At 38.6% G+C, this 21,857-nt stretch overlaps 1 protein-coding gene across 1 annotated transcript in view; it reads left to right on the top strand.

Annotated features, from left to right (window-relative positions):
• The window catches only part of plxna1b (plexin A1b), a 143,978-nt gene that overhangs the window by 114,137 nt on the left and 7,984 nt on the right, over window positions 1-21,857 (top strand). Inside the window, exons 16-27 of the mRNA XM_048200124.1 lie at window positions 1,267-1,434; window positions 2,691-2,784; window positions 3,585-3,818; window positions 7,082-7,225; window positions 8,641-8,875; window positions 10,137-10,279; window positions 10,901-11,157; window positions 13,257-13,323; window positions 17,376-17,522; window positions 19,063-19,222; window positions 19,427-19,530; window positions 20,402-20,498. Of these exons, the coding sequence (XP_048056081.1) occupies window positions 1,267-1,434; window positions 2,691-2,784; window positions 3,585-3,818; window positions 7,082-7,225; window positions 8,641-8,875; window positions 10,137-10,279; window positions 10,901-11,157; window positions 13,257-13,323; window positions 17,376-17,522; window positions 19,063-19,222; window positions 19,427-19,530; window positions 20,402-20,498 (1,850 nt within the window). The remainder of the gene's footprint in view (window positions 1-1,266; window positions 1,435-2,690; window positions 2,785-3,584; window positions 3,819-7,081; window positions 7,226-8,640; window positions 8,876-10,136; window positions 10,280-10,900; window positions 11,158-13,256; window positions 13,324-17,375; window positions 17,523-19,062; window positions 19,223-19,426; window positions 19,531-20,401; window positions 20,499-21,857) is intronic.

Raw genomic sequence — 21,857 nt, 5'->3', positions numbered from 1 at the left:
AACTGTAATATTTCACAATATAAATAAATATAATATAAAATATAAATTACCTTTAGCATCTGATAACTGCTAAATTATGGTGCTATCATAGTACATTATTGCAGGGGTGAAACATGGGTTAATGTATGCATTTTTATGACTTTATTGTCTCTGGGAAAATATATTATGCAGTAAGTTTAAAGTAGTATTGTCATCAGACAGGAACTGGCAGAGGTGTTCAGAGCAACTCTTTTCTCTTTGTCAAGTCTGAAAGCAAACTGAAATGATTGATGGGTTCGTGTTGTCAGAGCCCCTCCCTCCACTCATGTGACGACAGTCTTGTCAAAATACATCCAGAACTCAGCAGGTCTCACCAGTGTGTGTTGTGAACACAGTTGCCTAGGCAACACAGCAACTTCACACACAGACACAAGGACACGCACATGCATGTTTGATCAAACATGGGAACAAACCGTCAGACTGAATCTCATCTCCTCATCTTATCTGTCACATGACTAAACGCGCCGTCAGACACGCATGTGTTCGTTTGATCAGATTAAAGTCTGTCATGTTCGGAGCCTTGGCTCTGAGTGATCTTTGAACCTCCAAACTTGATGCAACCTGATGAAAGCGTGTCGTCACACATATGATCCACTTCACTCTTCTCCTTCAGACACCTTCAGGTCAATGAGTTTGTGCTGCTGTTCTTATTCTGAAATTTAATTCTGAAAGAAAAATGCATTTAAACCAGTCAAATTATATACATTTGCTTCATTTTATGTTTTTTAAATATAGGTCCATGATTAGTAAAATGTCCATATATGTGTATAAAATACTAAAATCACACAATTTTTTAAATTAGCATAATGTTTTCTACATTACTCATAGTTGTAATTTAGTTGTGAATAATGTGTACGTGTGCATAAAATACATAAAAATAAATATAAAATACATAAGAAAGGATATACTTACAATTTTTTAAATTAAATAAATTAGCACAATATGTACTACAACATATATACATATACAGTTGTATATAAAATATATGTGCAAAAAATACTAAATAATAAATAAAAAAATATTTAATAACAAAAAAGCAGATGCTTGCAAAATGTTTGAAACAAACTGATGTGATGTAAAGTGTGTTACAGTGTTGAGTTCCATTTGTACTAGTTTTTGACATCAAACTCTTACTCCTGAAGACCAAGCACTTCTGGTTTTCCATGATATGAGTCCTTTAACAGAAGGAAATCTTGAGGTTTTGCTCATGCTGTGTGTGTTTGACAGGCGAAGCGCCCGTGAGATCGTGTGTGTGACTCCGGCGGGTTTGGGTACAGGCGGGACCCCGGTGATGGTGGACATAAATGCTGCTGAGCTCAGAAACCCGGAGGTGAAGTTCAACTACACAGACGACCCCACCATCCTGAAGTTCGAGCCCGACTGGAGCATCGCCAGGTGTGACTCATTAACACATCCTGATGTGTTTCTTTAAGTTTGAATCCATGAGTTATATGACAGTGTTTCTCTGTGAAAATAAAAAAAGTCCACTATTGGCGATCGCAGGTGCTTTAGCGTGTTTGCGGCTCTGTCTCTGGAGGGTTGAGTAACATCACATCATGAAAGTGATGACAGAGAAAAGCTGCCAACAGACCTGAACAGCACTGAACTGTGAAAAAACGTTTCACATCCACAGGAGAGAGAGATAGAAGGAGAGACAGACATGAGTGAAGAGAGAGAGAGAGTTGTGAAAGAGAGAGACATGTTAAATAGGTTAATGCTCCAGCATGAGGAGAGAGACCCTGGTTAGTTTTTGTGCTTGAAATTGTGGAAATTATTTTACGGCAATCAAAAGCACCATTCACACACACAAATAACAGCTGTTTCATCTTCACGTGACTGTTATGTTTCTCTTATTACATATTAAATAAATGTGATCTTTTTAACAGCATCCTGACTGTAATGCTTACTTAACATGGGTATTTATATATTTCTATGCAAATTTAAAAACGTGCATTTAAATTAAAAAATAATATTTTGAAATTACAAACATAATATGCACTACTGTTCAAAAGTTTGGGGTCGGTAAGATTTTTTTAATGTTTTTGAAAGTCTCTTCTGCTCTCCAAAGCAGCATTTATTTGTTTGAAAACAGTAAAAAACAAAAACAAAAAAAAACAGCAATATTGTGAAAAATTAAATATGAAAATAAAACAAAATATTAAAGCAGCATAATTACTTCAGTCTTCAGTGTCACATGATCCTTCAGAAATCATTCCAATAAGCTGATTTGCTGCTTAAGAAACATTTCTTATTATTATCATTGTAGTTGTGCTGTTTTTGTGGAAACCTTTTTTGCAGCATTCTTTAATGAATACAAAGTTCAAAAGAACTTTTGTAAAATTATAAACATCACTTTTGATCAAAGTAATGTGTCTTTGATTAATTAAAACAATTTATTTCAGAAAAATAAATCTTACTGACCCCAAACTTTTGAATGGTAGTGCACTACATTTTTAAAATGATATACTTTACCTTTAGCAGTTCAGTACATTCTCTTAGTGCACAGAAGTGTTCAGATTGTCATTCAGCCAAAGTCTCCACTGGCTAAAGTGGCTTCAGGAGGAAATGAAAATGTTGTGTAAGGTGATGGATGGTTAAGAGGAAATCCATGTTTTCTTGAGGTTTACGCTGTTGTTTTCCTTCTCTGTTAGTGGTGGAACCCCGTTAACGGTCACCGGCAACAACCTCGCCACCGTCAGAGAGCCAAAGATGAGAGCCAAATACGGCAGCATCAGTTCCTTCAATGTAAGTGTCTTAACATACAGATTCACTGCTGCAGACTGAAATTATCATCATGTTATTCTTTATAGTTATTTTATTCTATTCATTATTATTTCACCTTCCTTTCTCTATAGTTATACCCAAAAGTTTAGCAACAGTTTGCCCAAAAATGTTTTCAGTATTTCTACAAAAATATTAAGCTGCTTAATAATAATAAGAAATATGCAAATCAGCATATTAGATGATTTCTGAAGGATCATGTGGCATTGAAGACTGGAATAATGATGCTGAAAATTCAGCTTTGATCACAGGATTTTAAGATATATTCACATAGAAAACAATTGTAATAATATTTAAAAATATATTACTGATGTATTTTTGATCAAATGAATGCAACATTCTTTTAAAAACAAAGACTGATTTCAAACTTGTGAACTTTACTGTATAAACTAGTTTTATGGTGCTTTTTGTCTCTTCTGAGCTCTAAAGCAGCAGGAACAGACAAACAAGTGTGTTCAACCGAAGCCCTGTGTGCCTGCACATGTTTTTCTTTGTGTATGTGTGACATTGAATCACCTTTTCCCAGTTTAACCTTTAAAATGTCAATGGCTGACAGGATATAGAATATAAAATGTCTCTATAAAGCCCAGAGAAAGTCCCGCAGGGCTACCATAACCTTTCCTCCTCCTTGACCTGCTCATCTGAACGGCTCTCGCTGCTGTTTTCCTCTTCTCTACTTCCTGTGTCTTCATTTTATTGGCTCTTAAGCAGTGTTAGTGTCTTCAGTAATCTGTGATGGTTTTCTCTCTTTCTCTCTCTCACAGAACTGCACTGTGCTGAATAACACCGTGATGGTGTGTCTGGTGCCGTCCGTGGCCGGCTCTGAAAGAGGCTTCTCAGAGGTGGGCAGCGGGCCGGATGAGATCGGATTCATAATGGATAACGTTCAGACACTCCTGGTGGTGAACGAGACCTTCAGTTTCTATCCCGATCCTGTGATTGAACCCTTCGGTCCGTCAATGCAGGAACTCAAACCCGGTTCTCCTCTGATACTGAAGGTAAGAGTGTGAGAGGAGATCTCATTGCACTTGATGGAGCCGTTTTACTGTATTTCTTTATTTTTTAATTATGGTTAAACTCTACAGACTTGAGCCAACTGAGGTAGAAACTGCTTAGCAACACCCTGGCAACCACTCACAAACCCTGCTATTGAGCCAGCAGGTTTTGCACAGGCAACACCTCTCATTTACTTCAGAAAATGTAAAAATCCAGTTCATTAAAATGCTGGTGCTATGGTGTTGAGGTCCTGTCTCTCACTTCATGCACAGCGTTAAACAATTTCAGAAAAATTACATGCATCGGATTATCTGCGCAATTCAATTTCACATGCAAAACCTTCTGGGTAATGCGTAGTATGAGTTGAGTCTACATGTTAAATAGAGTCTTTCAGTATCACACGTCTCTAAATGAAGCATGCAAATATTTATGCATGCTTCTGCCTCCGGGTTTTGCCATCCCATAAGCCTCTTGGGCGGAGAGAGGTAGTGTGTGTTGGAAATGAGTTTGAGCGAATGTATCGTTTGCACAGATGTATGGAAATCATGAGGAATTTAACCATCCTGGTTCACAACAATATTATTTTAGTGTTATTTATATAATATTATAGTATTAATATTTTGATTTAGCTTTTTATTTTTATATTTATTTTAATTTAAGTTTTAATAATTTGTATGTGTGCTTTTGTCTTTTTTTAAATATTTCTTTTTAGCTTTAATTTATTTTTAGTTCAGATTTAGTCATTTTAGTACTGCAATTTAAACTTATTTTATGTCAGGCAACATTTTTAATCATGTTCAGTTTTAAGTTTTTCATCTAATATTTATATTTTATTTTATTTCAGCTTTATTTCAGATATTTTTTATAGTTTTGACAGGATTAGATTTCCCTTCAGATTCTGGCTCTTTAATGATTTATTGGACAAGCATTGTGCTCAAACTGTTTCTACTAACATATTTTAATGTTTAAAGTGCATAGAAACCATTTCAGCTCTGTATCTGCAATTATACAGACTGATTTAAAGGTGAAGTATGTCATTTCTGCAACACTAGTGGCAGCTAGCAGAATTATAAAAATAAAGCATATTTTGCTTCTGTTTAATCTTTGAAGGTCTAAATGCTGAGAAATTTGGTGTACACTTACTGGAAGCTCAATGTCTTTTCCCATGTAAAGCATCAGTCATTGTCCCACACTGGCTAAACATCGTCTGGCTCGCCTGCTACATTAGCCACGCCCCAAACTCTCCACCTGCTACAGTAGCCATGCCCAAAACTCTCAACTTGCTTCAGTAGCCACACCCTAATCTCTCCACCAGCTACAGTAGCCTCGCCTCAAACTCTCCACCTGCCACAGTAGCCACACCCCAAACTCTCCACCTACTACAGTAGCCATGCCCCAATATCTCCGCCTGCCACAGTAGCCATGCCCCAAACTCTCCACCTGCTATAGTAGCCATGCCTCAAACTCTCCACTTACTACAGTAGCCACACTCCAATCTCTCCACCTGCTACAGTAGCCACACCCCAAACTCTCTGCCTGCTACAGTAGCCACGCCTCAAACTCTACACCTGCTTCAGTAGCCACGCCTCAAACTCTACACCTGCTTCAGTAACCATGCCCCAAACTCTCCACCTGTTACAGAAGCCATGCCCCGATCTCTCCACCTCACCCCAAACTCTCCACCTGTTACCGTAGCCATGCAACAATCTCTCCACCACGCCCCAAACTCTCCACCCGCTACAGTAGCCATGCCCAAAACCCTCCACCTGCTACAGTAGCCACACCCCAAACTCTCCACCTGTTATAGTAGCCATGCCCCAAACTCTCCAACTGCTACAGTAGCCACACCCCGATCTCTCCACCACGCCCCAAACTCTCCACCTTTTACAGTAGCCATGACCCAAACCCTCCACCTGCTACAGTAGCCACACCCCAAACTCTCCACCTGCTATAGTAGCCATGCCCCAAACCCTCCACCTGCTCCAGTTGCCATACCCCAAACCCTCCACCTGCTACAGTTGCCATGCCCCAAACTCTACACCTGCTACAGTAGCCATGCCCAAAACCCTCCACCTGCTACAGCAGCCACACCCCAAACTCTCCACCTGTTATAGTAGCCATGCCCCAAACTCTCCAACTGCTACAGTAGCCACACCCCGATCTCTCCACCACGCCCCAAACTCTCCACCTTTTACAGTAGCCATGACCCAAACCCTCCACCTGCTACAGTAGCCACACCCCAAACTCTCCACCTGCTATAGTAGCCATGCCCCAAACCCTCCACCTGCTACAGTTGACATACCCCAAACCCTCCACCTGCTACAGTTGCCATGCCCCAAACTCTACACCTGCTACAGTAGCCATGCTCCAAACTTTCTACCTGCTACAGTAGCCACTCCCCAAACTCTCTACCTGCTACAGTAGCCACGCCCCAAACCTCCACCTGCTACAGTAGCCACTCCCCAAACTCTCCACCTGCTACAGTAGCCACTCCCCAAACTCTCTACCTGCTACAGTAGCCACACCCCAAACTCTCCACCCGCTACAGTAGCCATGCCCAAAACCCTCCACCTGCTACAGTAGCCACACCCCAAATTCTCCACCTGTTATAGTAGCCATGCCCCAAACTCTCCACCTGCTACAGTAGCCACTCCCCAAACTCTCTATCTGCTGCAGTAGCCATGCCCCAAACTCTCCACCTGCTACAATAGCCACTCCCCAAACTCTCCACCTGCTGCAGTAGCCATGCCCCAAACTCTCCACCTGCTACAATAGCCACTCCCCAAACTCTCCACCTGCTGCAGTAGCCATGCCCCAAACTCTCTACCTGCTACAGTAGCCACACCCCAAACCCTCCACCTGCTACAGTAGCCACGCCCCAAACTCTCCACCTGCTACAGTAGCCATGCCCCAAACCCTCCACCTGCTACAGTAGCCATGCCCCAAACTCACGCTATATGTTGAGCTGGAAAGAGATTAACAAATCGAGGCAGACTACTGTCAGTTTTGATGGTGTCTGAAGCTCAATTTTTACACTTGGGGAAGATAAACCCATGAATGGCATACAAATAATGCTCACTGAACAATAAACTGGGTTAATAGAATGGCTACTGTATTTTAGCATTAAAAAATCTTACATACTTCACTTTTAATTATTTGAGTTTCAGTGATTCAAAAGCATAACTTATGAGTTGAGTATTTTAGGATGATCTTCTGTATATGATAATATGATAAAAATAAAGGTCTGTATGTGTGTTTGTTTCAGGGCAAGAATCTGATTCCTTCGGCTGCTGGTAACTACAGGTTGAACTACACCGTTCTGATTAGTGACAAACCATGTGTGTTAACGGTGTCAGATACGCAGCTGCTGTGTGAATGGCCAGACCTCACCGGCCAACATAAAGTCACCGTAAGTGTGTCAGCATTGTGCATTTCAATACAGATGTGATGATTCTCTTCTCTTCTTCTGTCTTACAGCACTCTGCTCTTTCCCACGACTATCACACCATCATTTGTGGCTCTTCCTCTCATTCATCTTTTTTCTTCTGTGTTTCAGTCCATGTTTCTCAGCATCAGATTACTGATGAGAGTTTCTGTCGTTGCTCTCTGGGGGTTTTGGGTTGTATTTATTTACACTGAGTTTGCAAAGAATCTGAGAAGCAGATCTGTATTTACATGTAGTCAGTTTCATCTTTAAATAGCTGTCTTTATTTGCTGAACAGGTGCTTTAAATTATATTTTGTATGGCAGAGTTATTAAAACATCACTCCAATGTTTTTTCCCAAGCTGTCTGCTCTCTTTCTGTGTGAGACGAGCCTGAAGGGAGAACGACAGAGGCGCTTTGACCCACATGTTTGTCCTCGACCTATATATTATGACCCATATCGAAGCTGTGTGAAAACGAGAGCCCGCCGTTTAGCGCAGTATCTCGGTTTACTCAGCTTGTTTGACCCCATTAGCCTCCTTAAACCCGGTTAAGTGTGATCTAGTGTGATCTACATTATTAAGACCCTCTAAAAGATGCAGCTTTATTTGAGCAATGAGGAATTATATTATGTGGTGCTGTGATATGCGTTTACAAAGGGATTGTGCGATAGAACATAGTCACAAATGTTTTAGGAGCTCATTTTACGCTATATTTTTCCCTGAAGTCTGCTTATAATGAAAGTCTTGTTTACTTTCACCAAAAACAATCATAGATTAGTTTTTCATGACCATTTTCCTACTTTCTCTCTGATGTTTACAATTAAAGTCACCATGAAATCATGATTTGAATTCATGTGCCTTGTTATCTCAAATCAGAATAACTTCCCTCCCTCTTGCTGTGACTTCTCTTCTCTGATGACGAGGGCGGGGCAACCTGTCACTCACATGAGATCCACCAATAGCAAACCACAACCATCCAATCAATTCCCCATGGACAAAATCAAGCCCCGCCCTACATTTGTTCTTGTTCCTGAAGCTGTTTCACTTAAATATATGTCATGATAGGGAAGAAAAGACTATCGAATCTTCCCCTTTCATGACGACTTTAAACAGGCTATACTTTCATATGTAAATTACCACTTTCATGATTGGATGTCTTTTTTGCATATGATACGAGGAATAGTGTTGAACAGTCATATGTTCATGCACTCATGATTTCTGAACTGTTTTTGCCATTTAGTCAATAACTACTCTTTGTGGACATTTTATCAAACAATATTATTACATAAGAAAAAGAAAATTGCTGTTTTCCGGGCAGTGCCAGCTTTGACACCTGTCAGTCATCATGTGACGTGCTCAGCGTGTGTGTGTGTGTGTGTGTGTGTGTGTGTTGCGCAGGTCCTGGCCGGAGGTTTCCGCTACTCTCCAGGAACTCTGCAGATCTACTCCGACAGCCTGCTGACACTTCCTGCCATCATCGGGATCGGGGGAGGAGGAGGACTTCTTCTCCTTGTCATCATCATCATCCTCATCGCCTACAAGCGCAAATCCCGTGACGCAGATCGAACGCTCAAACGACTGCAGCTACAGATGCACAACCTGGAGTCCAGAGTCGCCCTGGAGTGCAAAGAGGGTAAAACAGCCGTCATTTCATTCTTTCTTTTGCTCTTTTTTTTTTCTGTTGCCTTTTCTTTCTTTTGTGTTTTTTCTTTCACTCTTTCTGTAATGCTTTATGCTATCTTTCACTCTTCTTTTGCTCTTTCTTTCATGCTTTCACACATTTTTACACTCTTTCACTCATTTGCGCTTTCTTTCCTGCTTTTACACTTTTTCATACTTTTTGTGTTTTTTCATGCTTTCTTTCACTATTTGTTTTGTTCTTTTGTACTTTCTTTTTTGTGCTTTCACTCATTCTTTCCTTTTGCTCCTTCTTTCTTTTCTTTCTTTTTTCATTTTCTTTTGTTTTTTCATGCTTTTGTACTTTTCATGCTTTTAATGCTTTTTCATGCTTTTACACTTTCTTTTGTGTTTTCTTTGTGCTTTCTTTCTATCTGTCTTTCTTTCTTCTGTTCTTCCTTTCACAATTTCTTTCATGTTTTCTTTGGCTCTTTTTTCATTCTTTGTTTGTTTGTTATCCGTCCTCTTGTTCTCTTTTGTTAATTTGTTTGTTCTTTCCATCTCATCACTCACCTTCAATCTTTTTCAAGTGGTTTTCCTAGTTTAATTTTATCATTCTCCATTTTCTTTTCGCTGTCTCTCTCTCTCTGATTGGCTTTATTTTCTCTGGTCTCCTGTTAGCGATGACCTCATGATGCACACATCATTTATCATACACACACGCGCACTGAACACCCGTCTCATTCCCGCCGCGGTCACAAGGGCGTGAGACGAGTCGCCCATTATCTGTCTCTGTCGGGCCCGAGGTGACGACCTTGTCTGTCTCCAGACATGGAGAGAGGGATGAAGACAGGGAAGAGAGGATAAAAGAGATGGATAGCAGGAGGTGAGAGTGACAGGTCACTGATAAGTGATGAGACGTCCTCCAGGATGAATAAAAAGAGGCAATAAATAACCACAACATCCAGATTGATTAGGCGAGTGACAGGTGCAGAAGACTGGATCGGAAGTTTGGGAAGGAAATCGTGTTTAAGCATGTTGCTTTGTGGTTGCTAGAGTGTTTTCTGGTGTGCTGCTAAGGGGTTTCTTGGGTATTCTTGGAGCACATCTCTATCAGCATTAGTATTAGTGATGCTTGACTTAGTAAACGCCTCTAATAAACAGTACTTCTGACTGACTGAATATATGATCAAAATTCAAGAAACACTTTTTCTTCTACTTGGGTTGAATTATTTGCCTGACACCGAGATTCACAGTTTCTTTGACTCTGTTTCCAGCGTTTGCGGAGCTGCAGACTGATATCCATGAGTTGACTCAGGATCTGGATGGAGCTGGAATTCCGTTCCTGGATTACCGCACTTATGCCATGAGAGTGCTTTTCCCTGGAATAGAGGACCATCCGGTGTTGAAGGAGATGGAGGTATATATTTAGAACTAACCCCGGACTAAACCTGGTTTCTTCTGCACTACTGTCACCTGATGGAGTTTGGGTTTCTTTCCACTATTTCTTTTGGCTTGCTTAGTTGGAGTTTGAAAGACACATTCAGTAATAATATCGATTTGACACTACTGAATGAGAAGAAAACTGAATGGTATTGAGCTGAATAATGACACTGTTGCCTTCTGTTAAGCAGCTGAATTTGAGTTTGTTTTATAATTATATATCTTTGGCATTTTTGCCTTTTATTATGTTTTATTTTATTTATACACTTATTATGGTTGTTATTATTATTTATTTTATTATTTTATTTATCCTAACCCATTTATTACTATTATTATTATTTTTTTATGCACAGTTATTGAACTGACTTCAATCAACACTGAACTGAATTGAGCTGAATAATGACACTGTTGTCTTCTGCAGAACAGCTTTACAGCTGAAATGAATTTGTTTCATATTTGATGTATTTTGCAACGTTAACCCTGTTATTTTCCTGTTTATTACCGTGAAGCTGCTTTGAAACAATCTGTGTGTCTTGACTTGATGTTTTCATGTGATCTGTAGCAGTTGTTTGAAGCGTTTCTCGTCTCTGTCTCTCAGGTGCCAGCGAATGTGGAGAAGGCTTTGACTCTGTTCGGGCAGCTCTTGAATAAGAAACACTTCCTGCTGACGTTTATCCGGACGTTAGAGGCTCAGCGCTCATTCTCCATGCGTGACCGAGGGAACGTGGCGTCTCTCATCATGAGCGCCTTGCAGGGCGAGATGGAGTACGCCACCGGCGTCCTGAAACAGCTGCTGTCTGACCTCATCGACAAGAACCTGGAGAGCAAGAACCACCCCAAACTCCTGCTGCGAAGGTACGACATCTTACTTGATGTTCAAGTTCCCATGTCGCACCTGGTTAGGACACAGTGTTAATGGACATCGTGAGTTTGACTTCTAGAGGTCACATTTTCCTTCCCATCACTCATTCGCTCTCCATCCCCCCGTTTCCTCATTTTGCCCTTTTGCGGCCGTCTGCGGTTCATCCCTCTGTTTCTGTCAGATGATATTACACACCTGAACACACACGTTCCCTGCGGAGAACGAGCGTGAGGGAGGAGCACTGCGGGAGATGAAGCTCCTGGAGGAGACATGACAAGGGCTGAAGAGATGTGATGAGAGATTGAGCGGGAGAGTCAGAGGAGTTTATGACTTTAGTCTAGAAAATAGACATGGTGTATGTCAGTCTTATATCAGTAACACAAATACCAATCTCATGTCCTTCACTTTGCCTTTATTTACCATAGACGTTTTCTCCAAAATTAAAAGTAAAAAAATAATATTTTGCATAAAAAAAATGAAACCTGTTTTAGGACCATTAAGATTCTTCCGCATTGTAACATTATTTGTATGACAATTAAGCAATTTTCATACTGGTGGTTTGTTTAATCAGTTAATTTACAAAAATATACAACAAATGCTATTTTAATGCATCGATGCCATTACAGTAAGTGAGAATTAGTTTAATTGTCTTGAAAATACTGTCACTGTAGTAATTCTTATTACATACAGTAATTCTTATTCTTCTTATCACTATAGTGGTTCTTAATAGGCTCTATTTTCTTTTAACAAAATATAATCTTTTAAATAAATTTTATTTTATTATATATTTTATTATTATATATATATATATATAGTTTATTTATTTAGCTTAACCATTTGATTATTATAGTTATTTTATTTCACTTAACCCATTTATTATTTCACTTAATCTTGTATTATTATTATTATTATTATTATTATTATTATTCATTACGCTTAGCATTTATAATTATTTATTTATTTAGCTTAACCCATTTACTATTATTATTTATTTTACTTAACCATTTATTATTATTATTAATTGTTTATTTATTTAGCTTAACCCATTTATTATTATTATTATTATTATTATTATTATTATTATTATTATTATTGGAAAAGTAAATTATGACCAGGTCATGTTCGTGACATGTTTTGAGATTCATACCTAAGCCATATTCATGTGCGGCAACAATCTCACTATCGACATTGAAACTGTCCGAATTGATCATTCTGTCTGTTTTAAATCGACTGTAGGCCTACTGATCTCTCGTCTGATTTGGCTTCATTTGTGATTTTGTTCCACTGTAGCTTCTCAGTTTCTCTTCTCTGTGACATGACAAACATAACCTAACGATCAAATAAATGTGAGCAGTCAAACCTCAATCTTTCACCCCTCCAGGAACATTTCCAGCACAATATTCTCAGTTTTTTTAATAACTCCTCACAGTCTGTGTTTCACGTTGAGCTCTCGTGCCTTATCATTCTCCTCTGCATCTGTCTTGGCATCAGAACGGGCGAATAAATCAACAGAGATGGTAAAAACAAACATATTTCACCAGATTCCTCGTCTACGCCTCCTCTCGCACGCCGTGAGCAGATTAGCGCTAATAAGGTCCGTTAATTACCAAGCCGTGTAATTAGCCTCATTCCGAGGGACTTTTTCGGATGGTTGTTATTGTGCGCCAGGTTTCTGTTTAATGACAGAAGATAGAGAATGTTTTTAATTGGTGTTTTCTTAATGAAGTTTAGTGGTTTGCTTTGCGAGGGAAGAGAGCAGTGCTTTGGTTTGTTATTAATGCTAAATTATTAGCGTGTGTGCTTTGCGCTCAGGTCCTTTGAAGGTTTTTCCCGGAGCTGCGTTCACCGCCGCTGGTGGAATAATTCGGCCGCGGCACTTTGATGTCAAATGGGAGTTTAATACAACATCCCCCCCCCCCCCAAAAGATGTTGGTTATCAGAATGGCTGTTTTTCTTGTTGTGAGACTTGGGAAATTGGGAAATGAAGAAGCCTTCAAAGCATCTCGCTCTGCTCTTAAAGGTTCCCTGAGGGACTCCGACACCCAAGTAAATAAATCCTTGACATTTATTTTTTACTCTGTTTCCCCCTCAGGACTGAATCTGTGGCTGAGAAGATGCTAACAAACTGGTTTACTTTCCTTCTCTACAAGTTTCTTAAGGTAAGGTGAAGAAACTGGAATGAATGAATGTTTTTCTGTGTATAGTGAATAAAAAGATTTATCAGCTTAAACAGCTGAAGGTGGTTTGCTGGTCTTCTGCTGGTCAGTCTGGTCTGGTTTACAGGTTTTAGAGAGGTTTTGTACACTTGTCAGGCTGGGAGACCAGCTAAACCAGCCATCTTGTCAACAAAATTGATTAAAAATATTAGTTAAAAAATACATTTGATTTTTGATTTCATAAGCATAACAGCGTAGACGAAATAAACATTCATGTTGTTGTTTTTAGTTTTAGATTATTTTTAGTTGACCCATTTCCAAACTATTTGTATTTTGAAAACACCAAAATCTAGACGAAGTACACTTTGATGATCATTAAATATATTTAGATACTGTTCAAAAGATTTTTTGGAGAGAAATTAATACTTTTATTCCTTAAGGACGCATTAAATTGATCAAAAGTAATTGATAGTAAAGACATTTATAATGTTACAGAATATATCTATTTCAAATAAATGCTGTTCTTTGAACTTTCTATTCATCAAAGAATTCTAGAAAAAATATTGTTTCCACAAAAACGGTTTTCAACATTGATAATAATAAGAAATGTTTCTTGAGCAGCAATTCAGCATGTTAGAATGATCTCTGAAGGATCATGTGACACTGAAGACTGGAGTAATGATGCTGAAAATTTAGCTTTGCATTACAGGAATAAATTAAAATGTAAAATATATTCACATAGAAAACAGTTCTTTTAAATTGTAATATTTCATAATAGTTTTTACTATATCTTTGATCAAATACATGCCGCCTTGGTAAGCAAAAGAAACTTCTTTTAGGAGCAAAAAAATCTTACAGAACACAAACGTTTGTTTGTTTGTTTGTTTGTTTGTTTGTTTGTTTGTTTGTTTGTTTGTTTGTTTGTTTGTTTGTTTTTTGGCATGGCAAAATATTGACCAAAGTAAGGGAAATTTTCATCAACAGAATGATTAAATGACTAAAACCATACCTGAAACCATCAAACCACTTTATAATTTTTAATTGCATATTTGAAGTCCAGACACAGGCAGCCCACTTTCTGTATCAACATCATGTTGTCCTTGCTGTTGAATTCATATTTCTCCTTGGGTTTGTTTGTGGCTGCATCTTGAGATTCAGATACGAGACAGACAGGTGTACTTTATCAGTCTCCCTGGGGAAGTTCTTTATTAAAATCTTTAAAAAACTGCATTAATATAAAGCGCTTCCATAAACACACACTGGAGTGACAGTCATTTCGTCTGTCTGTGTTTGTGTGTGTATGTGTGTGTCGTCTCCTGCTGCTCATTAACAGCTGTGTGTTTAATTATCCCCTGTGCTAATGAGCCCAGCGTGGCAGGGCCAGCATATGGATGGGCCGAACCTTCATGCTACGGATCCCAGTGAGGGACACAAGAGACAACAAACATCCAGCAGGAGTCATGGGCGGCTGTTTGTCACTCAGTGTTTTCACCTGAGAGCGTGAGCTCTGCTGATTAAAGTTGTCTGAGTCTTATACAGTTTAATTACTTTGGGTAATTAGCCATGAGATTTTTAAGACTGCATGAAGTGGCATTCATTTACAAAGGACATATTTTGCTTTTTTACATGTTCAACTGTCTTTAATGTTGCTGTTTGAGCATGAAAAAGCTCTGCAAAGTTCTAAAGCACAAAGTCCCTCCAGCAGGAGTTATTCTCTATATCAGTGCGCACTGTTTCTGAACTCCCTGAAACGCCTCCATTGTAGACTTGAGTTTTCTTCTGGGAACAAACACGTCACAATATTCCTCATTTAAATAATTCCTGCCCAAGGAATACTCAAAATAAAGGGAAGTTGTTAGTAGTGTGTAGAAACTCACGGTTATGGTAAGGGGCGGGACATTTCCCAAACACACTCAAAGCGCTTGACCAATCACAACACACTAGCCCAGCCGACCAATCAGAGCACAATGTGCTTTTCAGAAGGAGGGGCTTCATAGAGACAGGAACTAAACAGAGCATTACTGACAGACTGGGGAGAGAGGAGCTGCAACAATGTCAAATATGGGAAAAAATAATGTTGTTTTTTTTGATCATTCAAGCATGAAAATTTGTTCTAGTAGAGCCCAAAAACATAATCAAGACAATATGGCCACTTTAAAATAAATAATGTGGCTTACTTTAAAACTAGTTACCTGAACATCCCTTCTGCCAGTCAAACTGATAGTCCTGCCCCCAAACTCTTACCATTGGTTGAATCAGCTGTCAAACAAACAAATCAATGTTTTAAAATCAGTGTTACACATTTTTTCCCTCTGCACATTAAGCTGGAACACAAGAAGGTATTCAGTTAAAAAAAACTCACACATCACCTTTAAGAAAGTAACATTTGATATTATATTGTCTTTAAAGCCTAATGCACTGATTTTGTGGTGTGTTCTACACTCTTGTTTGGGAACATTTCTGTTTAGCATCAGAGACAAACTCTCAGGAGACAGACGGCACTGATAGAACGAAGATGATGATGATCAAATTAGTGAGACCGAGACGAGAAGAGCAGCAGTTGTAAATGATGAAAGCCAGAGAATGTGTGTAGGAGGAAGAGACTGAGTAAAACGGAGACAGAGAGGCGTGTGATTGGCTGTTTGACACCTATCATGCTCTGAAGTGTTTCTCCAGCTCTCTCCTCCACAGTCATTAGCCTTCTATTAACCCTCCATCGCTCGTCTGTTCGCCTCGGGTCTGTTCACGTGCCCAGCCGCTCATTTCCACGTCTAAAAAGCCGTTTTTACACGGCTGAGGCTCCTGGGAGTCACAGGATTCTGTGTTTTGTCTTATTTATTTTTGTAGGAGTTGCACATTAGCTCTTCGAGACATTACAGAGTTTGAAACAAGCCGTTTGATTGTGTTTTGACGCTCGTTCAAGTGATCAGTGAGCATCAGTCCAGTTAAATCGATAATATTACTGAATGCATATTTATCTTGCATGGGTTATTTTAGATCAGTGAAATAGTAATAGTGAAATAATTTTACGTGATGTCAGTATTGCTACAACAGCAAATATGTATGATCAGAAACCAAATATGAAAGCCAATTATAAATATGCCAGAGAGCAGAAACATCATTCATTGAAAAGATATTGAATTATATAATGAAATGGATAAAATTGGGGATTTTTTTCATTATTAGTGAGATAAAGTGGCTGGACTAGATGTGCAACACGTCAAAAATAAAAACAGGGCGTGGCGCCACTAACAGTATATGACTCGCACTCGTTTCATTGTCACATGAGGTGATTTTGAGAGCGGTGGAGTGCTGTGAAATGGGCAGAATGAGAGCGAGAGGGACGAGTACAAATATATCTACAAGTGTCAATCATTGGGTAAAGTGGAGAAAATGACCACTATTGGCAAAATTGGAAGAATGGATGCTACAGACACAGTTATCCAATGGTGGAAAACTTCCTTGATCTCACAGTTATGGAGACACTTTAGTTATAACGGCCCACAGGACCAGAAATTGATGTCATTTGGGACGCGTCCCCAGATTGTCCTGGTGTCCACATTTTTCAAGACTTTTTGTAAACCACAATTCTCGTATAAACTGGGCTGTATTTGAAAGTCCATAGCCGTGGAAAGTGCATTTGAAAAAAGGAAAGCTTTTCAGGCACATATAATTTTAAATATTCATGAACACTTATTCAGTTCTCACAAAATGAAGGAATCTTATGTTGTGTAAATTCCATGATGATCGGATATTTGCTATTAATATTACTGCTGAGTGAAACCTCAAAATGGCATGGTGCTTTTGCCAGAATTAAATGGAGAAACTGAAGGATTAATTTACCTCATATGGTCCTGATTTATCAGCAAAAGCATGAATTGGCTGGTTATAGCCTCTCCTAGAGTCAGTCAGGTGTGCATGCATGAGTTATTTGGGTCTACAAGCAACTTTCTATTATCTGACCCTTGAATATACAAGTGCTTCCCTTTGAGTATGTCTTCATGTGTTATTCTGAGGTCTAATCTCACTCTCTATTATCTGTCCTGTGTGTTCAGGAGTGTGCAGGTGAGCCCCTCTTCATGCTGTATTGTGCTATAAAGCAGCAGATGGAAAAAGGGCCCATAGATGCCATCACCGGTGAGGCCAGATACTCCCTTAGTGAGGACAAACTCATCCGACAACAGATCGACTACAAAACACTGGTCAGTGCTTCCCAGTTCAAATTCAACAAGTAATGGTTCTGAATGCATCCGAAGCTATGACAGAATCTTGTAATAGTTGTCTGTATTGCTTATTTTAAGTGTTAAAGTGCCTGGATATGACATTTCATGTAGTGTCTAATAGAGCTGTTTGCAAAAAGTCTGCAGTTTCAAAGATCAAAGAAGCGATTCTGAACTGCCTGAAACGAGTCGTCAGTAATTCCAGTCTTACTTCCTGCTGAACCTACGTAGGTTTGTAACTAATTTGAATAATGCCAGACTATGGTCTTCATTGGCTGTCGGCGAACATCGTCTGCTTTGCCTCTCCCTCAAACACTGTAGTTGTAACTGGCACTGGAATAGTTTGCTTTGTGTTGTACATGTCGAGAAGATGCTGTTTCCACTTTGATGAGATTGATATGGTAAAACCAATTCCATCGTTACTGTTCGTATCACTGTGTATCAAGTGCTAAGGAAGAGCTGATATTCAGATATGCTAATGAGCGTTTATTTTCCAACCAATCACAACAGACTAAGGCAGTCAAATTAAAATTTGAATGTCGAATATTCATCGAATTTAAAATAAAAATCCACATTCGAATGCAAAAAGTTTCATTTTAATTTTAGGTGTGCGCAAGAGTGATGACGATGATGATGATGATGATGTTAGAGTTGTTGCGGTTTTATGTTTTTCTTAGCCTATCCAGTTTTCCATTGTTTTCTATGTAAACATGCGCTAGACATATCTTTGACCGTTGCACTCTCGATTCGCAACAGAAAGCCGCATGTTTAGAAATACGTAAAATTAAAAGTTCAACTTTAAAAAAAAACATGCCTCAAGAATTTGTGTGGGTTTTTCCCATTCTACTGCATCTCATGTTTTTAAACGCAAAAAGTACTCCGTGTGATCGGCGCTTTTGCTCTGTAATAAACTATGCATAAATAAATGATGCTGTTTTGTTCATAATTGTTTATGCAATTTACAACATTATATTTGAGTTATAAACGTTATACACTTTTTTTTTTTTTTTTTTTTTGTACAGTCAGTAATGTTATTTCATTGCTTTGAATAAACAATTTAATGTGGAGTATTAATATTTTGGTCATTGCACCCTCTTGTGGCCTCAGGAGACAAGCCAAAAGTTTTTTTTCCCCTTAATGGAAATTCTGCTTTTTAAATTCCAATTTAATTTGAATATTTGTAATATTTAATTATAAACCCAACAACTGGGCCATCTGACCAATCAGAGCAGAGAAGCTCTCGGTAAGGAGGGGTTTCAGAGAGTCTGAATCCTTTATCGAACCGTTTCAGGCACTGTGAGAAAAGAGCTGATACTGCAATGGATATTATGAGAAAATAAAGTGTTTTTGACCTTAGATGCATGTAAACCTGTTGTATGAGTCTCCAAAACAAAATTAAGAACATTTAAATCAGCGTGATAGGGGCACTTTAAACACTATGATATTATTCAGCTGTACTTTGTTTCAGTAAATAGTGTTTGTGATTTATTTAAGTGGTTTTTATGTTTGCTGTGGTCTGCAGACGTTGCACTGCATTAACCCAGAGAATGAGAACGGCGCAGAGGTCACCGTTAAATGCCTGAACTGCGACACCATCACACAGGTCAAAGAGAAACTGCTGGACGCCGTGTTTAAAGGCACTCCGTACTCGCAGCGGCCGAAAGTCGGAGACATGGACCTCGGTATGAAAATAATGATCAATCAAGTCAAGCTGTAACTGGTTGGTTACAGCGTGGACTACCAGCTTGAACAAGTTGCTCGACCAGGTTGACTTTAACCCCACCAGCTGGAAGTCCAGCAAATGATCATAAATAACTAGCTAACCAGCAAAAAATGTCTGGATTATCTGTACATAGAATGATTTTTTTGTGTGTTTCTCTGATCAGAGTGGCGACAGGGTCGCATGGCTCGTATCATTCTCCAGGACGAAGATGTCACCACTAAGATCGACAACGACTGGAAACGTCTCAACACACTGGCACACTATCAGGTAACCGCAGTGGCCTCTGCACATCTTCTGCCAGGTTACTATGGCAACACCTCTACACCCCGCTGCCCAGTAACCATGGCAACCCCTCAGCAAGTTACTAGGTGACAATTGAAGCATTTTAACACATAGCGCACGATCAGGTAACCATAGCAACTCTTCACAAAACATAACCACAAAAGCAGTGTTGATCAGTAGAGATGCACTGATCTAGATATTGATAACTGATCATAATTTTTGTTATGGCTGATGATCATATAATGATTTTTTTGTTCACAAAAAAACTCTAGATTTTAGATTTAGATTAGTTTATCTTTACAAATGTACAAATTTTATGATATAGAATTTATGGCTTGTAACTGAAATGATGACCAACATAACAAGTCTGTGCTCGCAAAAAAAAGCTCTAGAATTTAGAATCAGAATTTTATATATTTATTGTTACAAATGTACAAATTTAACATTTTCACATGAAGAAAACTGTAATTTTACAAAAATAGATTTATACATGTTTGTCTTTAGTATAAATATTTCAGTTTTACAATTTTGAATTTATGGCTGATATCTGATATGACGACTCAAATTATAAGTCACAAAAAAGTGTCTCTGTAGAATTTAGAATCTAGAATCTTAATAGGTTTACATGGAAGAATTTTACCTTTTCATGTTTACACGTTGTTTACAATATAGAATTGTACTTTTTTTTTTTTTTTTTTTTTTTTTTTTTTACAAAATTACAGTTTTACAATATAACATTTTTGCTTGATCTGCTTGATCAGACTGATGCAGATATTGGCCAGTGCTGGTTGTCTGATGTATTTTTGTCAGTAATAGACAGTGTCAGTGTCAATCTGTCTCTCTCTCTGTTGTCTAGGTAACAGATGGGTCAGCAATCGCATTGGTCCCTAAGCAAAACTCCGCCTACAACATCTCCAACTCCTCAACGTTCACCAAATCCCTCAGCAGATACGGTGAGGGAGCTCTGCTTCTCTCTGTCTCTCTAGTGCAGTATAAAATCAGAGCACACTGCATCAAATACTGCATTCCACAATGGACTAAACCTGACCTTCCATAGACCTTATTCAGAGCAGCACCATAACAGCTATGAAAGCAAGACTGTGAGGCATCCGCTGTAAAAAGCTGTATGAAGCTCTTAGATCACTTATCATTTTTCACAGCTCATTTTGTCTGGAGTTTTTTGGAAAGACATTTTGCACTGTTTCGTCAGCAGAACAATCCAAAAACACATTATATAGCAGTACAACCCACTGAAGAGATGTATGTCTATCCCTAACAGTCTCGCTTTCATTCCCGTCCTGGTCTATTGCCAGCATATAACTTTTATTTTTATGTTTTCAAGTTTTTAGTGATTTATTAAGTGCTTTTGTCATTTTTATTAGTTTTTGTTTTTATTAAATACATTTCTATTTAGCTTTCATTTTTATTTCAGTTTTAGTCATTTTAATACTTCAGCGTAAACCTACAGAGTTGAGCTGGGACAATACATTGATGCATCGTGAATCGAGAAATGATTCTGGATCGATTCTGATATTTTCCGTATGTGTCGCGATTCTCTCTCAAATTGATTCTGAGATTACTTTTAAACAGCAGATGGCACTGCGTGCTTTAGAAACGGACGCACTCTGCTTCCTTCCAATTCCTTACACACACCACTTAAACCCTCTGTTAAATAACCATTCATAAAGTTCGAAAAGGTTGAAGAGAATTACAAGGGAGTTTGCAGTGGGCTGTTTACATTAATCTTGAGTCATAAAAGCATTCTCAGGTCCAAATACATTGTCAGACTCAGCCAAACGCATAAGCACTCTTCTTCGTGAGCATTTGAGTATGCGGTTAAAATATCCAAGAGCACCATCTGTTGTTAAAAACTAAGCTCAGAATCGATTTGAGATGCATTAGGAAAATATCAGAAATGATCCACAAATCGCGATGCATCAATAGTATTGTCCCAGGGGCTGTTGAATGATTGAATCTGATTGGTTGACGAACGTTTTAAGGTGTGTAATTATTTTCAGGGAAACACATGACTAAAGTAGTTCCAGGCAGGTCTTGATCGTGTTACAGTTCCATTTCACTTCACCTTGCAGCTTACAACAGCAAAAGAACCAAAACCCATAAAGACACTGACCAAGCAAATAATTATATTAAACAATAGGATAAAACCAACAAATTTTTTTCCCATGTTTTTTGTGACAAAATTGCTAATTTTTTTTGTATGGAAAGCACATACTCTTTTTTTTTTTTTTTTTTTTTTTTTTTCTCCCCACTTTCTTCTCTCTTACTCTCTCAGTAGTTTGAAGGGTTAGTTC

Source organism: Megalobrama amblycephala, linkage group LG8 (assembly GCF_018812025.1).
Source record: "Megalobrama amblycephala isolate DHTTF-2021 linkage group LG8, ASM1881202v1, whole genome shotgun sequence".
In the NCBI taxonomy this organism is placed as follows: Eukaryota; Metazoa; Chordata; class Actinopteri; order Cypriniformes; family Xenocyprididae; genus Megalobrama; species Megalobrama amblycephala.
The sequence above is the reverse complement of the archived record's forward strand: the minus strand, read 5'-3'. Positions and strand labels throughout refer to the sequence as shown.